Below are 25,610 nucleotides of genomic sequence, written 5' to 3'. Positions count from 1 at the left end.
AGAGAAGGGTAGCGGAGTGATAGAAGAGGGAAAAAGGTTTGTGTCTATATAGCGCTTGCTAGCCCTGATGAGGCGTTGAAGACCTTTTTCGGCGAGTAGCACGCTGCTCTGGATCCCATAAAGGATTAGTGGTGACTTAGTATAGTGAAATATGAAATTTGAGAAGTGGACATGTTAGTCTGTCATTTTGATTGAAAAGGATGGTGGAGGGATAGAAGAGTGAAGGATTTAGACTTTTGTTTTTTAGGTCAAAGCAGCAGTGGGAGGCTTGGGATGAGTTAAAAGGAATGTGGAGGGGACGAGTCAAAGGGAAGAGTTTAGAAAGGCTTGATGGCTGTATCCTGTGTATCATGGCTGTATGCTGTGTATGATGGCTGTATGCTGTGTATGATAGCTGTGTCTAGAGTTTGGTGGCTGTATCTGGTATTTAATGGCTGTACCAAGAGTATAATTGCTGTATCTGATTTATGTTGCTTGTATCTTGTGTCTGGTGGCTGTATTTGGCATATGAGGCCTACATCATATGTGAGAGGGCAGCATCAGATTTCAGTGGCTGCCATGGTGTATCCGGATATGCTTGGTGTATTATGGCTGTTTGTCGTTATGATGGCTGTATTCCTTGTATGAAGGCTGTATCCTTGATATGAAGAATGTATTCTGTGCCTGCACTTATGTAGCCTATGACGAGGGTATCCCACTGTAAAGTAGTCCAAAGGTATATTGTAGTTGAATTAAGTATTTATTATAATAAGGATCCCATCCATAGGATAAGTAGTCACCAGCAGTACAGTCCAAGATCAACTGTCTAGATACTCCAAACATAACAAGCACAGAATCTGTACAGAGCATTCCATTGCATGTGCCTACCTAGCAACAGGCTGCATAGCCAGGATGCCACACATCTCCTTCCTTATAACAAATAAGATTTAACAGAAAACATTATTTTACAAAGTCATTAAAACGAGTAGGTGTACGTGTAATTCTTGAAGACTTCCTCGCGATGACAGGACCAACCACAGCCCGATGAGAAGAAGTAGTTGTTGAAGGTTTCTTTGAGATGAGAGGACCTCTCACGGGGTGATGAGATGATGTACCTGTAGGTGAAGAACTTGACACAGGAGATTTGGAATTGTCAACAAAGTCTTTCCTGATCACTACAACCCTGTTCAAGTTCCAAATGCGATGATCAGATGTTTTGATAGCATTGCCTAAAACTTTGATGACTTGAATAGGCTTCAAAAATGAAGCAGATAACATCTTGTTCCTTTTAGACGGATTTTTTATAAGGACCCAATCACCCACATGTACTACCGTGTTTTTCACAGAATTTCTTAAATCATGAATCCTTTTCCTATCTTGTAGTTTTCTCTCCTGAGCTGCTTTCCACTCCTCAGTATCAGTTGAACTTTTCAGATGCAAATCATTAACCCAAGGTGGGGTAACCAAAGAGTTGGGACGCCTACATCTGAAAAGTTCAAAGGGTGTTTTCCCGTAGTGGCATGTGGTGATAACCTGTAAAGCTTAACCTTTTCAAAAATATCTGATTTCCAATCTGAACCTGCAGATTTAGACATCCTAATTGTCTCCTTGAGCACACGGTTAAATCTCTCCACGGTGCCATTCGTCTCTGGGTGGTACAGAGAAGATTTTTTATGTTTAACACCATGTTTAGACAAGAATAACTCCATCTCCTTAGAGACAAGTTGAGTTCCATTGTCCGTCAAAATGATGCTGGGAATACCTTCCCTAGCAAAAAGTTTCTCCAAAAATTGTATCACATGCTTGGATTCTATGCCACGAGTGATGGCAACCTCAGGCCACCTAGAAAAGAAATCTACTAAAACTAGAACATACCATTCAGATACTGCAGAGTATATAGGCCCAAGGATGTCCAGGCCAACTTCTTCCCACGGATTGTTTGGAAGTGTTCTAATAACCATGGGCTGGATTCTGGGTTTTGCTACCTTCTCACTCAAAGCACACTCCATGCAATCTCTAACTTTCCTTTCGATTTCTAAATCCATGCTGGGCCACCAGTATGACATCCTCAGATTCTCCTTTGTCTTTGAAATGCCCATATGTCCACAATGAGCCAACGAAATGAGCTCACTTCTAATCGAAGCCGGAGGAACCAACCTAGTACCTCTTACCAGTAACCCATCATATTCAGATAATTGATCTTTAACATGCCAAAATTTCTCCAATATGTCACCACCTTTTGGCTTAACCTTCCATCCAATCTTGATCAATCTCAAAATTTCCATTAGGGCCAAATCTTCTCGTGAAGCCTCTAACCATTTACACTTATCAATGACACCCTCACTAACTGAACAAACCATTTCATCTTCACCTTCCAAATCATCCTCTAGATCTAAATCTTCTTGAGAGACAAGACGAGATAAGGCATCAGCTACCTTATTCTCGACACCTGGTAAATATCTAACTTCAAAGTTGTAATCTTGTAAACCTACAACCCATCTTGTGATTCTACTGGAAACAGCATCTATTCCTTTGGTTTTTAAGATTTCGCATAATGGTTTGTGGTCAGTCCTCACTTCAAAAGTACTTCCCCACAAAAAATTCTTTAATTTCTTTATTGCCCAAAAAACCGCTAGTGCTTCACGCTCTACTACAGAATATCTTAGCTCTGGACCTCTCAAACTCCTTGACAAAAACAAAATGACTACTTCATTCCCTTCAATCTTTTGCGTTAAGACTGCCCCTAATCCTTTTAGACTTGCATCTGTTATTAGAACCGATTTCCTCTCAGGATCAAAACTATTCAATTTGGGAGCATTGTTCAACTTTTCTTTAAGCGCAATGAATTCTTTTTCACAATCATCACTCCATACAAAGTCAGATCCCTTTTTTAATAACAATCTCATGCTAGCACAGAGTGAAGCAAAACCACATATAAATTTGTTATAGTATTCAGCCATACCTAAAAAACTAATCAATTCCTCCTTGTTTTTAGGGGAAGACATCTTCATCATAGTGTTAATTAGACCAGCTTTTGGTGAAATGCCACCCTCTGAGATTGTGTGTCCTAAATAATCTATGGAGTCCTTCTTGAATTTACACTTTTCTAATTTCACTGTTAGACCGGCTTCACACAAACGTTGCAAAACTCCAATCAGTCTCAGATCGTGCTCTTTATCACAACTTCCAAAGATCAGGATGTCATCTTGATACACCCTCACACCTTCCAAACCCTTCAAGACACCCTCCAAAGCTCTTTGAAAAACTGAGGCAGCTGATACTAGCCCAAAAGGAAGCCTCACAAAGCGAAAATGCCAAATGGTGTTACAAATGCAGTCAAATCTTTTGAGTCTTCATCAAGCTTTATCTGGTGATAGGCGGATCTTAAATCCACCGTACTAAAGACCTTTGCTCCTTTTAATAACATTAACATGTCTGCAATTTTGGGCAAAGGGTAGTGATCTACCACCACATTTTTGTTTAACTCTCTAAGGTCTATGCACAAACGAAGAGAGCCATCCGATTTCTTGGCGGCCACAATTGGAGCGACCCATTGGGTTGCTTCAACTTCTTCTATGATGCCCTCCTTAACTAATTTCTCCAATTCCATTTTAACTTGATCCCTAACAGTAACGGGAACAGTACGTACTTTACTACAAACAGGTATGGCGTCCTTCCTCAACTTAATGTGATGATCATACTTCTTCAAACAACCCAACTTTTCAGTAAAGACAGTAGGAAAATCCTTTCTTAATTTATCTGAAAAGGACTCATCACAATTTTGGTTTATGTTGATTGAATCAGTGTTAACAAAGGGAAACTCTTTTAAGATGATGGGGGGAGAGGAATTGGGATCTAGCATTACTCCTAAATCCTTTTGAACAAACCAACTCAAGATATTGTCCCCCTTTTGTGAAATATAGATTTTCGAGTTGGCAAGTCTCTCTTTATAATTAATGTTTCCTAAGAAGAATCCTAAAATCTCTATAGGCTTCCTACCATATGCAAGTGGTTTTATATCTGGACGAAATATTTTAATTTTACCTTGTAAATACCTGAGATAAAATTCTTTTGCAACAATGGTGATCTTGGCACCTGAATCAAATAATACTTTTACCGGATGACCATTGACCAAAATCTCATCAATAGGACAATTCTTTGGTTGTGGACCAAAAACTACTTGAACCAAAACTTGACCACAATCAACATTCTCATCATTTTCATAATAATCATTTGTGTCATCAAAATCATAATAAATTTCATTAACTTTGCCTTTGTAATCCCTTCCCTTGCAAACAATAGTAAAATGTCCCTTTCTTTTGCACTTGCTACAGGTAGCTTTCCATCCAGGGCATTGTCTATCGTTTGCAAAATGACCCATTTTGCCACATCTATAACATTTCACTTGTGTAAAATCAAACTTTTTATCTGGTCTAGTATTGAGGGTTTTGTTGGTAGTTACATCCCTCGTATTACCTTTCTGGCCAGCATTTTCCCTAGTTGTACTCGGAGTCTTGACAAGATTAACAGTGCTACTGTTCTTACTTTCCCCATTCTTTTTTATGACTTCTACACATTTAATAGAATGTTCAATCCTTTTGGCTATGGTGATCACATCATCTAAATCAGGTTCATCTTTTTGCCATAGTTCCTCTCTAACACGTTCAATGCTACAACCTAGCATGAACTGATCCCTTATTCTTTCGTCAGTAGAGGCAGCAAACTTGCAAGATGAAGCTAATTTTCTTAGCGCAGTTATGTAATTCTCTATGCTTTCCTCCTCAAGTTGCAATCTGCGACCAAAATGATACCTCTCTAAGATAGTAGATACTTTCGGAAGGTAATGTTTATCTAACATAGCTATGCAAATTTCATACTCGTTAAGATTCCTATCTTGTATCTCTGGGAGATGATCGAATACTTCCTGGCCCTCTGTGCCTAAACAGTGTAATAACAAAGCTGTTTTCCTTTCCGCGCTTAAGTTAGCCCCACAAACTTTTGCATATCTTTCAAACACTTTGCACCACTTTTTCCACCTAATCGGAGGATCTCCTGGATTTTGCAAAAAGAAGGGTGGAGCGGTGACATTCTGCATTATGTGTACACTGATATAGAGGCTATATGAGAAAAGAATGTAAGCAGGTTAACTTAGTATTAAGGAATGTTTTCTTAGACTATAAACAATGAATAAATATAGCAGTTTTTTTTTTTTTTTTTAAACCTGAAAGTAAAATGCAGGATTATGAAAACATTCTGGAAGAAGGTTACCACATTCAAAGAATAATTGTTTCTTTCTTTCCTTCTTCTTTCTCTTTTTTTTTTTTTTTACAGTCTCAGTGTCAATATCTGTTGTTGTATAAATTCCCTTGAAGAAACAACAGTTAGAACGCTTTAAAAGGGTCAAAAACGAGTTAAATGAAAAGTTTGATGAATCTGCAATTCTCCAATCTCTAAACGAGCAAAAATCGCCTATGACGAATCTGTGTATTGGAAGACGAAGTTGTTGTGTCACTGTGGAAGCCGCGTCATGACGCTCCTTGTCAGCGAGTGCGCAATGGTGCCCTTTGTTGCCAGAGTGCTGCTGCAGTGAGCGAACGCCGCGTTCGAGAAGAAAATGCGGTGAGTCTTTGCCTTTTCAAAAGATGCAGTAGCGGCTGCCGATGTTAGGCTGGGGCTTTAACAAGGACGCTGGGAGGCTTAAGTGTGCCTCAGAGACGCGTCGCAATGGCAGCTTGAAGAGCGCTGAGGAAACGCGCTGTGTTGAGATGGTGCTGGCAGACGAACGTGCGCTGCAGAAACGCGCTGTACTTCAAAGTGCGCCGGCAGACCAAAGCGCTGGCAGGTTGAAGTGCATATGCTGCGTACAGTACAGTACAGTGTGCCAGTTGAATGTCTAAAGAGACACACTGATGAAACACACGACGCGCCAGATCAAGTCAAAATAAACCAGGGGAAACAGCGTTTTTTTTTTGTTTTTTTTTTAAATCTCTAAACAGCGCTGTGTAGACTGCCAAACATGTCATGAAGTAAAAATTTCTTTAAAATACCCAACAGCCCTGAGCAGCTTTAAGCTTTCCAGTGAAATGGAACAAAGAAACACAGTACCTTTTTTTTTTTTTTAAAGTTTCAAAATGATGTCCTTGTGTCCTTGTTGGGATCCTTTCCTCAATTCTTCATAAATCCCATCCTGTCGCCAAATGTAAAGTAGTCCAAAGGTATATTATAGTTGAATTAAGTATTTATTATAATAAGGATCCCATCCATAGGATAAGTAGTCACCAGCAGTACAGTCCAAGATCAACTGTCTAGATACTCCAAACATAACAAGCACAGAATCTGTACAGAGCATTCCATTGCATGTGCCTACCTAGCAACAGGCTGCATAGCCAGGATGCCACACCCACATATGAGACTCTTCATCTTGTGTGTGACGTCTGTATCCGGCCTGTCAGCTGTGGTGTCTGCGCCTGGTGTCTGACGGCTGTATTTGGGGTGTGGGCGCTGCACTTATCCTAGGGTCGTTATATCCCTTTCACGTCATGGCTTCACCTCTCCTCATGTAATTGTGGCAAAGCTTTGGAACGTCACTTCCTCGTCTTCTCGTATTAGACATCAGTTCCCATGAGGTCAGATGTACTTTCCCGCCTTTCACTACTGCTTTTACTGACCTGTTGTTTTCAGGTCTGGCCTAGACACAGCTTTAGCTCTCGGGAGCCCCTCGGACCGGTAACACCCCGATACCGGCTTCAGTGTAAATAAGGAATGTTTATTTATACATACACACCTCAAAGTCCCTTCATTTGGGGGCATCACTGTACGACTCCCTCGTGTACCCCATTGTTGCAGCCCCGTTGGACGGACCACCACCAGGAAACGTCCTTGCTGGCGTCTACAGTTTCTCTCCTATGCCTCCTCCGCTGCTGACATGCCCAGGATTACACAATGTCAGTGGCCGCGGTGTCATGAGCTGGGATTAAAGTGAGAAAGCGAAAGCAGCCCAAGGATGTGGTGACATGGGAGTGCAGACCCGGCCCGGGGCGGAGGAGAGGGGTGGGTCTGAGCGGCTCTATATAAGATGCCGAGGCAGAGGAGGGTGGACACCAGCGGCAGTGACCCCCAGCAACATCTGGAGCTCCAGCACTGCAAGGGGCAGGAGGGAACACTCACATCTGGAGCTCTTGAATACCAGGGTACACAATCTCCAGCACCTTGGGATCCACAGGTCCACATCTGGAGCACCTGCCAGAAGATCACGCCTGCAGCATCAGCACCGCTGGAGGTGAAGGACAACATCTGGAGCTCCGGTGCCTGAGGAACATATCCACATCTGGGGCTCAGCTCTCAGGAGGCAGACGGCAGACCCCATCCCTGGCACAAGAAGCGAGTCCCAGTCCTCGCCCTCGTCATGAAGGCGGACCCTCAGCACGTGAAGACCCTTTATGAGGCCCGGGGCTTCCTGACGGCGGTGCCAGTGCTGGACCCGGAGGAGCTGGAGGGCGCCAGGAGGGCCTTCGAGGAGCTGGAGGAGGAGTTTGGTAAGTTCAGGGAGGGCAGCCTCATCTCTCGTGGCTTGTTTATGAGCACCTTGCGTCATGCTTGCACCTTGCTAAGTGGTACATGCACGTGGCAGAGCCCCAAGCCAAAGTTATGAAGCCAGCAAAGCCGCTTTGCGTGGCACGGAGTGACTTCACAAATATGGAGTAAGGCAACGCAGCACCAATAGTTACGTTGCATTACTCTGCGCCCGGAAGGCGTTGCATGGGCGTTGCGTGGGTGTTACCACGCACCTCATTGTTTTTTATGCATTCTCAGATTTACAAGGACTTTTAAATCTGGAAATGCGTCAAAATGTTACGCCTCCCCAGGTGAGGCTTAACGAGGAGAAATGTGTTTATTTCTACTTGTTTTTCCTCTTTCCATGAGAGCTTCTTTCTGCAGGACACCTAGAAACAGGAAAAAGACTCTATGGATTGTTTATGTAACACAGGCTCAAGGGTGCCGCGTTGGCGTTGGCGTTAGGCTGCAGAAACGGCGCCAGTGCAGGGAGAAAGGAAAAGAATGCACATTATTGGATGAATATGGCGCACTCCTGCCCTTTCCCAGTGGCGTAGGGCAGCACAGGGATTTTTTTTGCTGCGCTGCTCCGTGCCACCATTCCCATATATAAGCCCCTCAGTTTAGAGGCTTCTCGGTGCAGAGACTAACCCCCCCCCCCCGTGTGTCCCCTGCAGGCTGGGTATAAACGGGGGTGGCAAGGTGAGCAAAAGAAGGATGGATTTAACCCAGATCTCTTGACTGGGGTGAATGTTTGATTTGCTCTGCGTTCCGCCCATCATCTGTGTGTCTTTTGCTTTCTCGCCCCGCAGGGAAGGAGCACAGCCAGTACAGCCTGCACAACGCCCACCTGCGCCTGCCGTGGGTGCTGGGCCTCGCCACCCACCCGCACGCCCTCCGGGCCATCACCGCCGTGCTGGGGCCCCACGTGATCCTGCTGGACTCCAGGTTTATCTGTAAATACCCGGCCTCCGACGTGGCCCACCGAGGGAACAGCGCCCCCTACGTGGCCTGGCACCAGGACATCAATTAAGTCAGACTGCGGGGTCCTGGCTCCAGGAAGGGGGGGGAGGGCCCAGCTGGTGTGATGTGTCTGTTTGTACTTCAAGGGAAAGGCCAAAGGATGGCATTCCTGCCACCTGAGCCTGGCGCGGTGCGATTAACGGACGCCCTCGGGGTACCACAGGGTGTTTAATACAGGGGCGGGTTGGCAGGGGCACACACAGGGTAGATTACAACATCTTTCGTCTAGGCTAGTACAAGAGGGCATGGGGCTGGCTGCACTACCAGACACACATCACCCTGTGCCATCCTGTGCCCTCATGCACCATCCTGTGCCCTCATCTGCCATCCTGTCCCATCATGTGTTATCCTATGCTCTTTTTATGCCATCCTGTGCCCTCATGCGCTTCTCTGTGCCCTCATGTGCCACCCTCTTCCCTTATGTGCTATCCTGTACCCTCTTGTGCCATTCTGTGCCAGCATGTGCCCCCATGTGCCATCCTGTGCTTCATGTTTCGAACTGTGCCATCCTATGCCTTCATGTGCCATGCTGTGTCATCAATAGCCATCCGGTGCCCTCATGTGCCATCCTTTGCCTTCATGTGCCATACTGTGCTCTCATGTATTTTCCTGTACCATCATGTTTCATCCTGTGCCATCCTATGCCTTCATGTGCCAGCCTGTGCCATTAATAGCCATCCTGTCCCCTCATGTATCATCCTGTGCCCTCATGTGCCATACTGTGCTCTCATCAGCCGCGGCCCGTGGAGGGAGTTGCGGTGGGGCAGGCAGGCGGGGTGGGGGAGGGACAGCGTGGGGGGTGATAAACACCGGAATATGGATGATTACAGGTAAGTAAACAATTACATTAATAAAACGAATTTCATAGCGCGCCCTGCATTGCATTTTGCGATGCAGGACATGGAACGAAATGTGTTTTCTTAATGTAATTGTTTACTTACCTGTAATCATCCATATTCCGGTGTTTATCACCCCCCACCATGCCCCTCCCCCGCCTGCCTGCCTCACCGCAACTCCCTCCACGGGCCGCGGCTGGCTCTCATGTGTTAATCTGCATCATCATGTGCCATCCTGTGCCCTCATGTGTCATCCTGTGCCCTCATGTGTCATCCTGTGTCCTCGTGTGCCATACTGTGCTCTCATGTTTTATTCTGTATCATCATGTGCCATCCTATACCTTCATGTGCCAGCCTGTGCCATCATGTGCCATCCTGTGCCCTCATGTGTCATGCTGTGCCCTCATGTGTCATCCTGTGCCCTCATGTGTCATCCTGTGCCCTCATGTGTCATCCCGTGCCCTCATGTCCTATCCTGTGCCCTCATGTGCCATCATGCCCTGGGGTTTGCGGATGTTTGGCTGACAGCGTCCTCCTCCTTTTACTTCCAGGTATTGGGGCTTCGAGGGGGGCCCGGTGGCCTCAGTGTGGCTTGCCCTGGATGACGTAGACGCAGAGAATGGTGTCCTGCAGGTTATTCCAGGTATGGATACAATTCTATAGTCAAAGCAGCATCACAACAGCCTGGAGCTTTAACACTGACTGGCTGAGATTGGGGGATTGAGGAAAATGAAATTTTGCCTGACCAAGATGCCCCCTACGTGTACCCTATGTTACATGTATGTGCATGTCACCCATGCATATTTCTCTTAGTGGCCTGAATCACAAGGCCTCTGCAATCACGTCCTGCATTAAGATGCCTGTCATCATGTTTCCCAAACGTTAAGCTAACATGAAGGCTCATGTATTTGCATTTGTGCACTTTTAAATAAATATCGTAATGAACCCTTTTTGTGGTTCAGTCTGAGACACTTTCTGAATTAGGGTTTTCATGACTCCTGACACACTGAAAGCTGCAGTTACGTATCTCTGACCTCGCATACTTCTAGCTCAGCTGAGCAAGGGTTGCCAAGACAGTATATTTTGCTTAACAGTTATCTGCATGCCCGGTGAAAAAGGTAAACAGAACCCGTCTGCTGAGATAGGGCCCAGCTTTTCTGTCTCTGTTTAAATGAAATTACAGTACTTGCATCTGTAGAAAGCTCACAGCCCCCATGTAATGAACGAAGAAATATATGCTTTTTCTGATTCTTAGTGATGAGCAACCTTTGCTTCAGATAATACATCCCCTGACTTAAGATATCAGTTAGTACCAGAGGTGCTGGTCGCTTTGACACTAAAGATCCCTCTACTAGACTGAAAGTCAGCTCTCCTCCCAGTTACACGTCAATTGCACGTCATGATCAAATTGCGTGCACAAGTAGGGCAAAGTTCCAGCCTGCCATGTAACTCCTCCTCTATGTAGCCACCCACCTATCACCCACCTGTGACTCATCAAGTGTACACCCTCATGCACGCCCACATGCTCTTATCTCTTTCTTTCTTGCACTGCCTGGAGCGCTCCTCCCTATGTACAAGGAAAAATGTATATATGTGTTGTTCTTTGTAAATAATGTTAGAAGACCCTTCCTGAACCTCAGTGGTGATGGAACAGATTCTCCCTTAACTTGAGTTATTGGAATAAAGCCCTTTTAACTTGGACACCACTGACTCTCTGCCTCTCATTTGATACATGCTACTTGTTAATGCCTAGAAATTATGCCAGGGTAATATTTAATTTACCACAGGATGGGCTAATACTCTACTAGTGAGCCCCAATGTAATCACCTAGGAATCTGGGACAGGGTTAACAGCAATGGAGATAGATAGATAGGCCATCTCTTTACCAATGAGCCCCAGAGTCGGGACATAGGGATCTGGGACAGGCTGTACAGAGAGGGGGATGGTTCATGCATTTACCAATGAGCCCCAGTGCCACTATAAAAGGGCACTGTGTTAGGGCTGCAAAGCATGGGCTCGCGGCACCTTTGAGCCTCAGTGTTTGGGGTTACACAGAAGGGAAGAAAGTGCATCTCTTCGCCAGTAAATACCGTTGTCATGACATTGGGAGGTGGGCGAGAAGTATACAGAATGGAAGACCTGTATCGCTTTACAGTGAGCCCGAGTATCACGACATAGGGATCTGGGACAGGGCTATACAGCGTGGGAGATAGGCCATCTGTTAACCAGGGAGCCTCTCTGTCATGACATAGGGTCGTGGGAGAGGGTTACAGAACTCGGGCTCCACAGGCGGGTCCTGGCGCCCTCAGCACCACGTGGGCCACAACTACATCTCTGGATGGAGCAATTCCATGCTGCTCTGCGCGCGCCCTTGTGTTCTCAGAGGGATCCGTGTCAGGGTCGGATTGGTAAGGGGGCACTCGGGCAATGGGCGCTGAGCTGGTATCTGAGTTGCAGCTGTGGGCCGCTTTCTTGGGCAGGATGTTGGCCGATATGGGCGGTCTGTGCTGTACGGCCCAGTGTTCAGAGATGGCTCTATATTTACTCAGCTGCCTTCGTCCTCTGTTAGATGGGAAACATCCTTTACCACACATCTTTTCCACTCATGCCTTTACCATGCATGTTTTCCACTCATGCCTTTACCACGCAGGTATCTTTACCATGCGTCTTTTCCATGCGGTCCCTTTACCACACATCTTTTCCATGCATGCCTTTATCACGCGTCTTTTTCACGCAGGTTCCTTTACCACGCAGGTACCTTTACCACACGTCTTTTCCACGCAGGTTCCTTTACCACGCAGGTCCCTTTACCATGCATGCCTTTACCACACGTCTTTTCCATGCATGCTTTTATCATGCATCTTTTTCACGCAGGTGCCTTTACCACGCGTCTTTTCCACGCAGTTCCCTTTACCACGCACCTTTTCCACGCAGGTCCCTTTACCACGCATGCCTTTACCACACAGTCTTTTCCATGTATGCCTTTTCCACACACATGCCTTTACCATGCGTCTTATCCATGCAGATGCCTTTACCTCTCATGCCTTTACCATGCATGCCTTTACCACACAGATGACTTTACCACGCATGCCTTTACCACACAGAAGCCTCTACCACGCATGCCTTCACCATGCAGATGCCTTTACCACGCAGCATTTGCCACGCATGCCTTTACCACGCATGCCTTTACCAAACAGAAGCCTTTACCACGAATGCCTTTACCACCAGATGCCTTTACCACGCATGCCTTTACCACGCGTGCCTTTACCATGCGTGCCTTTACCAAACAGAAGCCTTTACCACGAATGCCTTTACCACCAGATGCCTTTACCACGCATGCCTTTACCATGCGTGCCTTTACCATGCGTGCCTTTACCATGCATGCCTTTACAAGGCAGTCTTTCCACACATGCCTTTACCACACAGTTTTTTTTCCACGGAAACGATTTTACCACACATGATAATTATAGGTAAGTGTGTGTATAATTATTGTAGGTGTGGCCTACGACTTACACCTCCTTGTAGACAGAGGCGGGGTCTGGGTGAGTACCCAGGCCAGGAATCAGTGCCCCCCTCACTCCAACCCCCCTTTCTTCTGCAGGAAGTCACAAACAAGGTGTCCTGGAGCACCGCGCTGCGATGACCCCGGGGAATATGCTGTCAACCAATCAGGAGATTCCGCGGCACCTGGTGGATGCAGAGAAGGCAGTGGAGTGTCCTCTCCAGGCTGGGCAGATGTCGGTGAGTTCACAGCGCTCGGTCGTTTCCTGGACTCATGTCTCACAGTTGTGGTTATTCCCACAGGCAAACAAGGGGTTACCGCAACATCACAAAGTGACATGAAAAGCCATGATACTCGAGTCCGGTGCATTGTGGGTGTCAGGCAGACCAGTGATTCCCCCCAACTTATAAATGAGGCAGCTGAGAAGGGGGTGGGGCCAAGACATCCATCAATTTATGGCACCACCCTTCCCATAGTGAGCCTTTCGTCTCCATTACTGTGTACTCACTACCCCCCTTAGGGGTGCCCATGTACTGTGCACTCCCTGTACTTACAGCTCCCTCTGAGGGTGCGCCAGCACTGTGTACTCACAGCTTACCCTGGGGTGCACCAACCTATGTACTCACAACTTCCTTTGATGGTGCGTCAGCTCTGTGTATTCTGTACTCACAGCTTCCCCTGGAGTTGCACCAGCACTGTGTACTCACAGCTTCCCCTGGGGTTTCAACAGCACTGTGTACTTACAGCTTCCCCTGGGGTTGCACCAGCACTGTACTCACAGCTTCCCCTTGGGTTGCACCAGCACTGTGTACTCACAGCTTCCCCTGGGGTTGCACCAGCACTGTACTCACAGCTTCCCCTTGGGTTGCACCAGCACTGTGTACTCACAGTTACCCCTGGGGGTGCACCAGCACTGTGTACTCACAGCTTCCCCTGGGGTTGCACCAGCACTGTACTCACAGCTTCCCCTTGGGTTGCACCAGCACTGTGTACTCACAGTTACCCCTGGGGGTGCACCAGCAAAGTGTACTCACAGCTTCCCCTGGGGTTTCAACAGCACTGTGTACTTACAGCTTCCCCTGGGGTTGCACCAGCACTGTACTCACAGCTTCCCCTTGGGTTGCACCAGCACTGTGTACTCACAGCTTCCCCTGGGGTTGCACCAGCACTGTACTCACAGCTTCCCCTTGGGTTGCACCAGCACTGTGTACTCACAGTTACCCCTGGGGGTGCACCAGCACTGTGTACTCACAGCTTCCCCTGGGGTTGCACCATCACTGTACTCACAGCTTCGCCTTGGGTTGCACCAGCACTGTGTACTCACAGCTTCCCCTGGGGTTGCACCAGCACTGTACTCACAGCTTCCCCTTGGGTTGCACCAGCACTGTGTACTCACAGTTACCCCTGGGGGTGCACCAGCACTGTGTACTCACAGCTTCCCCTGGGGTTGCACCAGCACTGTACTCACAGCTTCCCCTTGGGTTGCACCAGCACTGTGTACTCACAGTTACCCCTGGGGGTGCACCAGCACTGTGTACTCACAGCTTCCCCTGGGGTTGCACCAGCACTGTACTCACAGATACCCCTGGGGGTGCACCAGCACTGTGTACTCACAGCTTCCCCTGGGGTTGCACCAGCACTGTACTCACAGCTTCCCCTTGGGTTGCACCAGCACTGTGTACTCACAGTTACCCCTGGGGGTGCACCAGCACTGTGTACTCACAGATACCCCTGGTGGTGCACCAGCACTACATAATCTGTGTACTCAAGGCTGGTGTTCTCTTAGGGGAGCTCTAAGTAGCCACAGCTGCTCTTGAGTGTGCATCTGGACTGTGAACCCACAGGTCTCCCTGGGGGCGCACCAGCACTATGTATTCAGTTCCCCTTTGGAATTCTCCAGCACTCCATAGCCCCAGAACCCCCTGGGGGACAACAGCCAGGTATACTCACAGCCTTCTTGAGGGTGCACCAGCAGCGCATCCACAGCACCCCCGGATGTGCACCAGCAGTGTACTCTGAGCTCCACCTGGGGTGCACCCACACTGTGTACTCACAGCTCCTCCATTGAGTGCACCCACACTGTGTATGCACAGCTCCTCCATTGAGTGCACCCACACTGTGTACTCACAGCTCCCTCTGAGGGTGCACCAGCACTGTGTACTCACAGCTCCCTCTGAGGGTGCACCAGCACTGTGTACTCACAGCTCCTCCATTGAGTGCAACCACACTGTACGCATAGTTCCCCCTGGGCATGCACCCACACTGTGTACTCACAGCTCCTCCACTGAGTGCACCCACACTGTGTACTCACAGCTCCTCCTTTGTGTGCACCCACATTGTGTACTCACAGCTCCTCCTTTGTGTTTATCCACATTGTGTACTCACAGCTCTTCCTTTGTGTGCACCCACACTGTGTACTCACAGCTTCCCCTGAGCGTGCATCCACACTGTATACTCACAGCTCCCCCTGGGCATGCACCCACACTTTGCACTCACAGCTCGCCCGGAGGTGCACCCACACTGTGTACTCACAGCTCCTCCCTTGTGTGCACTAGCACAGTGTACTCACAGCTTCCCCTTGCACTCACAGCTCCCCGAGCGGTGCACCAGCACTGTGTACTCACAGCTTCTCCTCGCACTCACAGCATACCGAGGGGTGCACCAGCACTGTGTACTCACAGCTTCCCCTTGCACTCACAGCTCCCCGAGGGATGCACCAGCACTGTGTACTCACAGCTCCAAGAGGGATGCACCAGCACTGAGTACTCACAGCTTCCTCTTGCACTCACAGCTCCCAGAGGGGTGCACCAGCACTGTATACTCATAGCTTCCCCGTGCACTCACAGCTCCCCGAGGGGTGCACCAGCACTGTGTACTCACAGCTCCAAAAGGGATGCACCAGCACTGAGTACTCACAGCTTCCTCTTGCACTCACAGCTCCCAGAGGGGTGCACCAGCACTGTGTACTCACAGCTTCCTCGTGCACTCACAGCTCCACGAGGGATGCACCAGCACTGTGTACTCATAGCTTCCCCGTGCACTCACAGCTCCCCGGGGGGTGCACCCACACTGTTTACTCAGATGTGCCGCTTTGGGTGCACAAGCAATGTGTACTAACAGCTCCCCTTGGGTTGCACCATCACTGTTTATTCACAGCTCTCCCTTTGGATGTGCCAGCACTGTGCACTCACAGCTCTGTGTACTCATTGCTCTCCTATGGGTGCACCCACGATGTGTACTCATTGCTCTCCTATGGGTGCACCCACGATGTGTACTCACATGTACACCTATGCGTGCACCCACACTGTGCACTCGTAGCTCCCTCTGTGGATGCACCAGCACTGTTAACTCACTGCGCACTCACAGCTCCCCAAATGAGTGCACCAGCACTGTACACTGACAGCTTAACCCGGTGTGCAGCAGCACTGTGCACTCACAGCTCCCCAATTGAGTGCAGCAGCACTGTGCACTGACAGCTTCCCCGGGTGTGCCCCAGCACTGTGCACTCACAGTTCCAGAGGGGGACATCTCACACTGTATACTCACATGTGCCCCTTGGGTGCACAAGCAGTGTGTACTCACTGCCCTTGCTTTTTGTGCACCATCACTGGGTACTCACAACTTCCCCTTCAGATGCTCCAGCACTGTGCACTCACAGCTCCCCCGGGGGTGCATCCACACTGTCCTCACAGGTTCCCTATTTTGGTGACCCAGCACAGTGTGCTCACTGCTCTCCCTTTGGGTGCACCCACACAATGGACTCACTGCTCTCCCTGTAGGTGCACCTACACTGCGCACTCACTGCTCCACTAGGGGGTGCACCAGCACTGACTACTCAGAGCTCCCCTCAGGGTGCACCCACACTGTGTCCTCACAGATTCCCCGTTTGGGTGCACCCTCACTGTGTGCTCACAGTTCCCCTTGGAGTGTCTCAGGACAATGTACCCTGTTTCCCCTTGAGGTGCACCTCAGGTGGCTGCCTCTCTTTCCTGTGCCCGAAATCCAGTGCTTAATTTGCACCTGTGTTTTCCGGGGCTTGGCATCGGCACTTATCTGTAAACACAGACACATATGTTTGAGAAACCACCACATGGTGGCAGTGTGCGTGTATTTTTAACCAATGTTCATTAGTGGAGCACTAAACTATTTAAGGTAGCTTTAAAAGAAATGATAAAACTTAAAGGTAAAAAGGTGACTTGGGCAGTGCCAGCTGCAGTGGACCAGTGAGTAACACATTGGGCGCTGGCACTTACCTTTTTGGCAGATAAGCACTGCTCATATCCTAAATTTCTCTCTTCAGATCCACGACGGGCTGACAGTCCACGCCAGTGAACCGAACACATCCCACAGACGCAGATGTGGCTTCGTTATTCGCTACGTTCCCACCACAGTCTACCCCGTGGAGGTGAGTACAACCCTCTCCTGCAGACTGTCTGAGCGTGGTTGTGTGTCAGTGGATTTATTAGAGGACAAGAGTGACGGTGTGGATTGTATGTGTTTGTGTGTGTGCATCCATGCACATGTGTGTGTGTGCGTGCATTTCTACTCGGTACTGTGTGTCCATCCAACTTCAGATAACCATTCACTGAGTAAAGAGTAACCACCATTCCCCTGGTCACTCTGATGGATCTGGTCTGGATCCCAGGTGCCGCTTCCTGCTGTATGGGCAGAAGAGGCCTTCTGATGGACTGAAGAGCTTATTAATGACAGCCCTGCATCACTTTTGCACCACGTAAAGTGGCAGGGCTGGACAGGGACAGCAAACCAGCCCTGGCAATTGCATCGGACCGGCCTCCGAGGGAGAGATAGGGCATGGTGGTGGGAAACACTGCTGCTGCGCTTTTGTTACTGGGGGCCGGTATTTCTGCAAAACCTTCCCTCAGTAACAAAAATGCCCCTCCCGCTGGTCTAAAACCGGCCCCCACCCTTCCGGCCCACCGGGGAAACGCCCAGTGCCCAATAGGGCCAGTCCGGTCCTGTAAAGTGGTACATATGTGACGTATGGCTCTCATAAAGATTTATGATGCCATTTATGATGCGTTGCTTTGAGTTGTCTCGTAAATCACGAGGGAGGCGACGCAGCGCAATTGCTCTGTCGCATTACTGTGCTCCCAGGAGGCATTCGATAAGCATTGCTGTAGGTTTTCCATCCCCAACACCCAAGGAATTTGATGCTGTGCCAGATTTACAAAGTCATGTAAACCTGGGAACGTGCAAATTACTTATGCCTCCCCATGTGAGGCATAGTGAGGGGAAATATGTTTATATCTCCTATATTTTTCTTTTTCTATGTGTGCTGCATTCTGCAAGCAAACGTAGAAAGATGAAAACGCCTCTTAGGATTGTGTTTTTTGCAAGAAGGTGCCCCTTCCTACACAAAAACAATCCTGCATGCAACAGAGGCACCCTTGCACCATGTTATGTTGCCCGAAACGGCACCAGCGCAGGGAGAAAGAGCAGGAATGCACCAAATTGCTTAAATATGTGGCATTCCTGTCCCTTTACTGTGGCGTAGGGCAGCACAGCCCTGCTGTGCTGCCCTACATCACAGTCCCATACGTAAGACCCATAATCCTTAGCTTGCTGAACCCAGCACCTCAGTTTGGGCACCAAGGCTACTCCATTTGGGGGATGCGCTGGAGGCAGCTTCACTAGTTCAAGATGGGCTCCAAAACCTCAGCTTGAACTGCAGAGCTTCCTGGGTCAGGAACAGGTTCTACTGCAGGTGATGTTCTGCCTCACGTCTACCAATAACAGAGAGACAGATGTTTACATCCCTCATCTCTGCAGCCTCCAGAGCAACCCCATCCTTTGGGATGAAGGTACTGAGGTCAGAGGCTGCTGCTGCAGCATTGGTGTCTGGGTTTGCATATACGACAAACCCCGCCCACTGAGATGCCGCGGAGCCAGACCCTCTTGGGAAACTTGTGTGTAACAGAACAGCATTATCGGACATCAGGAATTTTCAATAGTTAAAATCGGGGGCATATTCGTGAAAAAATCATGCAATGCGGCTAGCCGTCTTGCTCTGTGCTAGGCAAAGTGCACAAATGCGCCGTATTTTACATTATATGGCACATTTCTGTCTTTTCCTTGCACTGGTGCACAATGTGCGGCCTAGCGCCAACACAAGCAACACTTGCGCGCCGTGGTGCAAGGGTGCCTGAATTGCAGACAGGATCGTTTTTGTGCAGGAAGGGGCACCTTTCTGCACAAAAACAATCCTCAGGCATTTTCCTCTTTCTGTGTGTACTGTAGAGTGCAGCACACACAGAAAGAGGACAAAATGAGGCAAAATGAAGATATTTCTCCTTGTTGCATTACTAGGTCTACTACTAATGGTAAATCTGGGAATGTGACAAAATCCATGGGTGATACGTGGGAACACACATGCTCCACCCATGGAACGATTCCCTATAGCAGAGTAATGCTACGCAGCGATTTGCGCTCCAATCAGTTTCTCTAGATTTACCAAGCCACGAAAGGTGGCCTTGCGTGGCACGAGGGCAACACAACTCTTTGATATATTTGGACCTCAGTTTTGTATGTTATTTAGTTTTGAAGGTCGGATCTATTTGGGACTTTGGTTAGCTTTGGGGGCCATTTTTGTTTTGGAGGGAAGTTATTTTGGAGCTTAATTTGATGATGAAGGGCTTTAGATTTTGCAAAAAGGTTAGTTTCAGTGGACACTTCCTTGTGGCTGGTTTTATGGGCTTCAGCCTTGGAAATTAGATAATTTTTGAGGTTTTTGGATATTATCTTTCAGAGTGTATTTTGGGACTAAGTCCTTCTTGAAGGTTTAGTTTGTTTTTGGAAGGCATTTCATTTTGAAGGGGTATTCGTAATTTGTTGTTGTATCTTAGTTATGAAGTTTGGTTCTGTTATGACATAATCCAGAAAGTTCAAAATCACATTTTCCATGTACTTCTTAAGCTGGGTATTTCCTGACCGCACTCAGACACTGTAGGGGCTTTTCTAAACAAACCTTGTAATTAATATCAGTTAGACATCAATCTGTCAGCATATTCGTATGAAACTTCCCCTTTTACTATGGCTCTGTTATGTCTTCAATTATGCTTTCATTGTTATGTTATGTTATGTTGTCTTGTAAGCGCATGGCTACCCCAGCAATGGGGCGTCCCAGCGCTGTAGACCACTGGGGAACCCGTCCTGGCTTTCCCTGTGAGATGATCCCTGCTGGGTATCTCCAAGGTGAAACCAGGCATCCCCGGTGTATGTGGGGGGCCGTTGTGGAGATGAGGCAAGCTAATGCCCAGAGTTGCCGAGTGTGATCCCTCATTAGAGTAGGCACCGAAGCGAGAATTATCGAGTCCGCTGACCCTGGTCCACGACCCTGCCACGTCGGGAATTGAACCCTGGTCCCGGGCCGTCCTCTGCTTCCGGGTCTGCCGCCTCTAACCAGTGAGCCACACCACTCATTTCATTCTGATTTCTTACTGTATATTTGAATATACCACTTAAAGCCATAAGTAATAACACATCTACCGAAAGACAGGCAATGGGTAAAACCCTTGGAACCTCTACCTTAAATTTATCAAATGAATCAAATTTTGAAATGTTATCAAATTGTAAAAATATCAAATTGCAAAGAAATGCATTTAAATATGTGTCATTGAAATGGTTATAATTTAACAATACCTCAGTATTTTTTCATCAATGTCCTAGTAAACTCTAGCTTTTTAGAGTGGAAAAACCCTGTTAACGCCCTAAAACCATTAATACAAGAAAGCATGTTAATCCCTGAGACTTAATCAGAATTTCGAGAGACCACGAATTACTATATATCTAAAGACTGATGCCTTAAATGCAGTTTGTTTTAGGCGGATTACTACTTGAAGGCCATGTGGACTAAGGGTCTTAATTAGGTGGACTTGCCACAGTTTTACGCTTCCGTTGCGTCACTTTTTGTGATGTATCGGCCACGTATACCATGCCCCCTGCTGCACCCTATTGACAAAGTGACGCATCTAAGCAGATGCATCACTTTGTAAATCCCTGTGCTACATTATACCTGTGTCAGGTATAATGTATGCGGGGAGGGGGGCGTTCCCACGCAAGTAAGCCTTGTAGAAGTGACGCAATGAAATCTATGAGATTTTACTGTGCCACTCCTAGGATGCAATTGCATCAATATCTTATGCCTGCCTCACAGCAGGCGTAAGACTGATGCAGGTCCTTTCACATAGGGCTTGCTCCATGTGAAAGGACACATTGCTGGAGTTGCGTCACTTTTGAGACACACTCCAGCCTGCGTCACTTTTGCACCTACATATATGTCAGAGATACAGACGTATCTGTAACTCCTTGCAACATGATGCGTCCTACAGTAAATATGACAAATCCATCATGTCGCAAGAAGGGCGCTGTCAGAAGTGACGCATCGCTGCTTTCACGCAGCGATGCGTCACTTCTCATAAATGAGATTTGTCTTGACAATGCGCTGTTTTAACAACTGAGAATACAGCAAGAGTGGCAGCGATTCTCGTCTGAGTGTGAAGATAAATAAACTGTTACGTTACATATGAATAAGAAATAATATTTTTTTTAAAGTCTTTTACTGTCACAAAGACATACTCCAGATTGGTAATGTGTATAACATGCACTGTTTACCAATGAAGATATCGGTGTATTAAATTCTATCACAGTTCAAAGATAGAAGTGGCTAGAAAGACCTGATGAAGGCTCAATAGAAATGTTATTTGAGCCAAAACTGCCGAGAGAGTGCGGCGATGGATAGTTTGGTCCTTCTCAAAACACTACATACATACACTCTTCAGAATTGCACATGTTTAACACTTTGTGGGAAAACACCTTCTGATAAATGTGGGGCCAAGTAGGTGCATGTTTAGGTTGTTATGGAGGGAGGCAGGTTTAAATGTCAGTTGTGGGATTTAACTAGGTTTGGTTGTTAGTTATAGAAGAGAGGCAGGTTTGAAGGTGAGTTGTGGGATTTAAATAGTTATAGTCGTTAGTTATATAAGAGATGCAAGTTTGAAGGTTTAATAGTTTGGGGATTTAGATAGTTTGGGTTGTTTGTTATATAAGAGAGGCTGGTTTGAAGGTTTAATAGTTTGAGGATTTAGATAGTTTTGGTTGTTAGTTATATATGAGAGGCAGGTTTGAAGGTTCAATAGTTTGGGGATTTAGATAGTTTTGGTTGTTAGTTATATAAGAGAGGCCGGTTTGAAGGTTCAATAGTTTGGGAATTTAGATAGTTTTGGTTGTTAGTTATATAAGAGAGGCAGGTTTAAAGGTTCAATAGTTTGGGGATTTAGGTAGTTCTGGTTGTTAGTTAGAAGGTTCAATAGATTGGGAATTTAGATCATTTTGCTTGTTAGATATATAAGAGAGGCAGATTTGAAGGTTCAATAGTTTTGGAATTCAGATCATTTTGGTTGTTAGTTATATGGGAGAGGCAGGTTTGAAGGTTCAATAGCTTGGGGATTTAAATAGTTTGGGTTGTTAGTTATATTAGAGAGGCAGGTTTGAAGGTTCAATATTTTGGGGACTTAACCGCATGCGCGCTAGCGGGTTTTCCCGCTGTGCGCTGAGATTTTGAAAATCGCGCGTTACGTGACAAAGTCAGCTCGTCATGCGCGTAGCGCAGGTAACGCCCATGACGAGCTGGCTTTGTCATGCGCGTCGAAGGGGTTAAATAGTTTTGGTTGTTAGTTATATGAGGGAAGCAGGTGTGAAGATCAGTTGTGGGATTTAAATAGTTATGGTCGTTAGTTTTATAAGAGAGGCAGGTTTAAAGGTTCAATAGTTTGGGGATTGAAATAGTTATGGTAGTTAGTTATATAAGAGAGGCAGGTTTAAAGGTCCAATAGTTTGGGGATTTAAATAGTTATGGTTGTTAGTTATATAAGAGAGGCAGGTTTAAAGGTTCAATAGTTTGGGGATTTAAATAGTTATGGTCGTTAGTTGTATAGGAGAGGCAGGTTTGAAGGTTCAATAGTTTGGGGATTTAGAATAGTTTTGGTTGTTAGTTATATAAGAGGGGCAGGTTTGTAGGTCAGTTGCGGGATTTAAATAGTTATGGTTGTTAGTTATATAAGAGGGGCAGGTTTAAAGGTTCAATAGTTTGGGGATTTAGATAGTTTGGGTAGTTAGGTTGTTCTATAGGAGAGGCAGGTTTGAATGTAAGATAGTTTGGGGATTTTGCTAGCGTTGGTTCTTAGGCTGTTTTGAAAGAGAGGGAAGGTTTATGGTTAGTTATTGTTGCAGAGCACACGTTTTAGAGATTTGCTTGACATGCCATTTTCTACCTCAATGGATGACACAAGTGAAGGTCGTATATGAGAATGTCTTGCATGCTCCCACTTCTGAATCATTCTGATGCACTTCTCTCCTCTCTGATTCCAGGACCCCGAGCGCCCCCGCTCCTTCCCCGCCACCGTGCTTGTTGCAGGAACAGATGAATTCCAGCACTTTACAGATCATGCACCCAACTTTTTCTCCAAGACTTTCTGACACTTGTGCAGAGCATCATCATGAGACGAGTTTCTCTCTTCATGTAGTTCATTAATGCCAGTAATAGACTACTGCATGGTGCAGGTTCATTCCTGATCTCAGATGGAGCCCTATAGGTTCAAATATGTATTTCCTCTTTTTTAACATCTTGCAGTGAGCCTCAATATTGTCTACAATAATGTTGTGATGGTAGGCCAAAAGGTGCTGCAACTGTTACCATAAAACAAACAATTGCGGTTTCAGAAATTGATAATGTGAATTTCTTTTTTCACTGCATTGCACTTTCATTAGAATACACAAGCCTGCATCCTGTTTTGGAATCTCAGCTGCCAGACTATATGTAATTCTATTTTATTAAGTTTTATTTATTGAGCTAAACATACAGCTGGAAGACAGATTTACAGTCAAAAGTGCAAATGGCTTTTTCTATTCTTTGTCTACAAAAGTAAAATAAAAATGTATCAATACTTTTTGGATAACAGTACCACTTTTGATTTTCAACACATCTAGATGATTCCAGGTTGAGAAATATGTAACAAGGAAGCTGGTCTCATTTTAAGCATGTACATGCCGGTACATAGGGAACTCTAGATCAATTTAATTCATTATAGAAGTCTAGGGGACGTCCCACTAGGACCACCAACAGCCTTCCTCTTCGTCACTGGCCTCACTAACAAGCCTGCATTGTTACATATCGATCATTGTATTCTAGTCTTATTGACTGACTATATATATATATATATATATATATATATATATATATATATATATATATATATATATATATATATATCCAACTCCACACCTCCACCGAAGCAAAAGTGAAGAGACCAACAGCTGGGGAACAGTTTGGAAACGGCTTTATTCACACACAGGGGCAAGTATCGGTCCTCCATCATGCCTCAGGAAGGTTCGTATGACGCAAGTATTTATTCCAATTCTTCCTGATAGGTCGCTCAGTGTCCCGCTCCTTAAAGGTATATGCCTAAGAGCTAGCATCCCTGGTAGTTCGTTGCTTGTCTTAACTCCTACCAGTCCCAGGATGCATTATTCATCTTTGTGTCTGGAGGCTGTTGCTTGGGGCGGGTCCACAAATAGCTGAGGGGAACCTTCCTTATTCCCATGTGCATGAAACACGCCGCCTCCTTATGTCCCCATACCGCTTCACCCTGCTGACAACGGGAACTTTTTGGACGGGGGCAAGGCAGTAATCAAACCTTACCCATTGGTGAGGCTGAAATAACCCCTACACCGCCATGACAAGTCCCGAACCGGCAGGGGGGCTCTGGTGATTCCGGTAACCCGGATTAGATCCGTTATCTCCAGCTGTCCAGAACCAACTATACAAAGCGGGGGCCTCTTGGCGCGTTGCTGGATCCCGCGCTGAAATATCCAACTCCACACCTCCACCGAAGCAAAAGTGAAGAGACCAGCAGCTGGGGAACAGTTTGGAAACTGCTTTATTCACACACAGGGGCAAGTATCGGTCCTCCATCATCCCTCAGGAAGGTTCGTATGACGCAGGTATTTATTCCAATTCTTCCTGATAGGTCGCTCAGTGTCCCGCTCCTTAAAGGTATATGCCTAAGAGCTAGCAGCCCTGGTAGTTCGTTGCTTGTCTTAACTCCTACCAGTCCCAGGATGCATTATTCATCTTTGTGTCTGGAGGCTGTTGCTTGGGGCGGGTCCACAAATAGCTGAGGGGAACCTTCCTTATTCCCATGTGCATGAAACACGCCGCCTCCTTATGTCCCCATACCGCTTCACCCTGCTGACAACGGGAACTTTTTGGACGGGGGCAAGGAAGCTGGTCTCATTTTAAGCATGTACATGCCGGTACATAGGGAACTCTAGATCAATTTAATTCATTATAGAAGTCTAGGGGACGTCCCACTAGGACCACCAACAGCCTTCCTCTTCGTCACTGGCCTCACTAACAAGCCTGCATTGTTGCATATCGATCATTGTATTCTAGTCTTATTGACTGACTATATATATATATATATACGGATACACTAGCAACAATACAGCGGCATCCGACGAAGGCTACAGACGCCGAAATGCATTATGCTTACGCTGTGATGAATTAAAGCTTTCCCTGCTGACCCCTGTTGTGGCCTCTCACCTTCTATAACGGGAGTGGTGATTCTTCTGATAATACATATCTCACGCATCTGCCAGTGGCGCGTCAGAGGCCCGGCTCCCTCACTGTGGCAGGAGAC

At 46.8% G+C, this 25,610-nt stretch overlaps 1 protein-coding gene across 1 annotated transcript; it reads left to right on the top strand.

Annotated features, from left to right (window-relative positions):
- Positions 1 to 7,384: 7,384 nt before the first annotated feature.
- On the top strand, positions 7,385 to 23,410 carry LOC144819273 (L-threonyl-[L-threonyl-carrier protein] 4-chlorinase-like). The gene is made up of 6 exons (XM_078677238.1): positions 7,385 to 7,514; positions 8,346 to 8,562; positions 9,944 to 10,035; positions 12,994 to 13,133; positions 17,195 to 17,299; positions 23,281 to 23,410. The coding sequence occupies exons 1-6, from the start codon at positions 7,385 to 7,387 to the stop codon at positions 23,386 to 23,388; spliced, it is 792 nt and encodes a 263-aa protein (XP_078533364.1). The 3' UTR covers positions 23,389 to 23,410.
- Positions 23,411 to 25,610: the final 2,200 nt, after the last annotated feature.

This window comes from Lissotriton helveticus, chromosome 2_1 (genome assembly GCF_964261635.1).
Source record: "Lissotriton helveticus chromosome 2_1, aLisHel1.1, whole genome shotgun sequence".
Taxonomy (NCBI): Eukaryota; Metazoa; Chordata; class Amphibia; order Caudata; family Salamandridae; genus Lissotriton; species Lissotriton helveticus.
The sequence above is the reverse complement of the archived record's forward strand: the minus strand, read 5'-3'. Positions and strand labels throughout refer to the sequence as shown.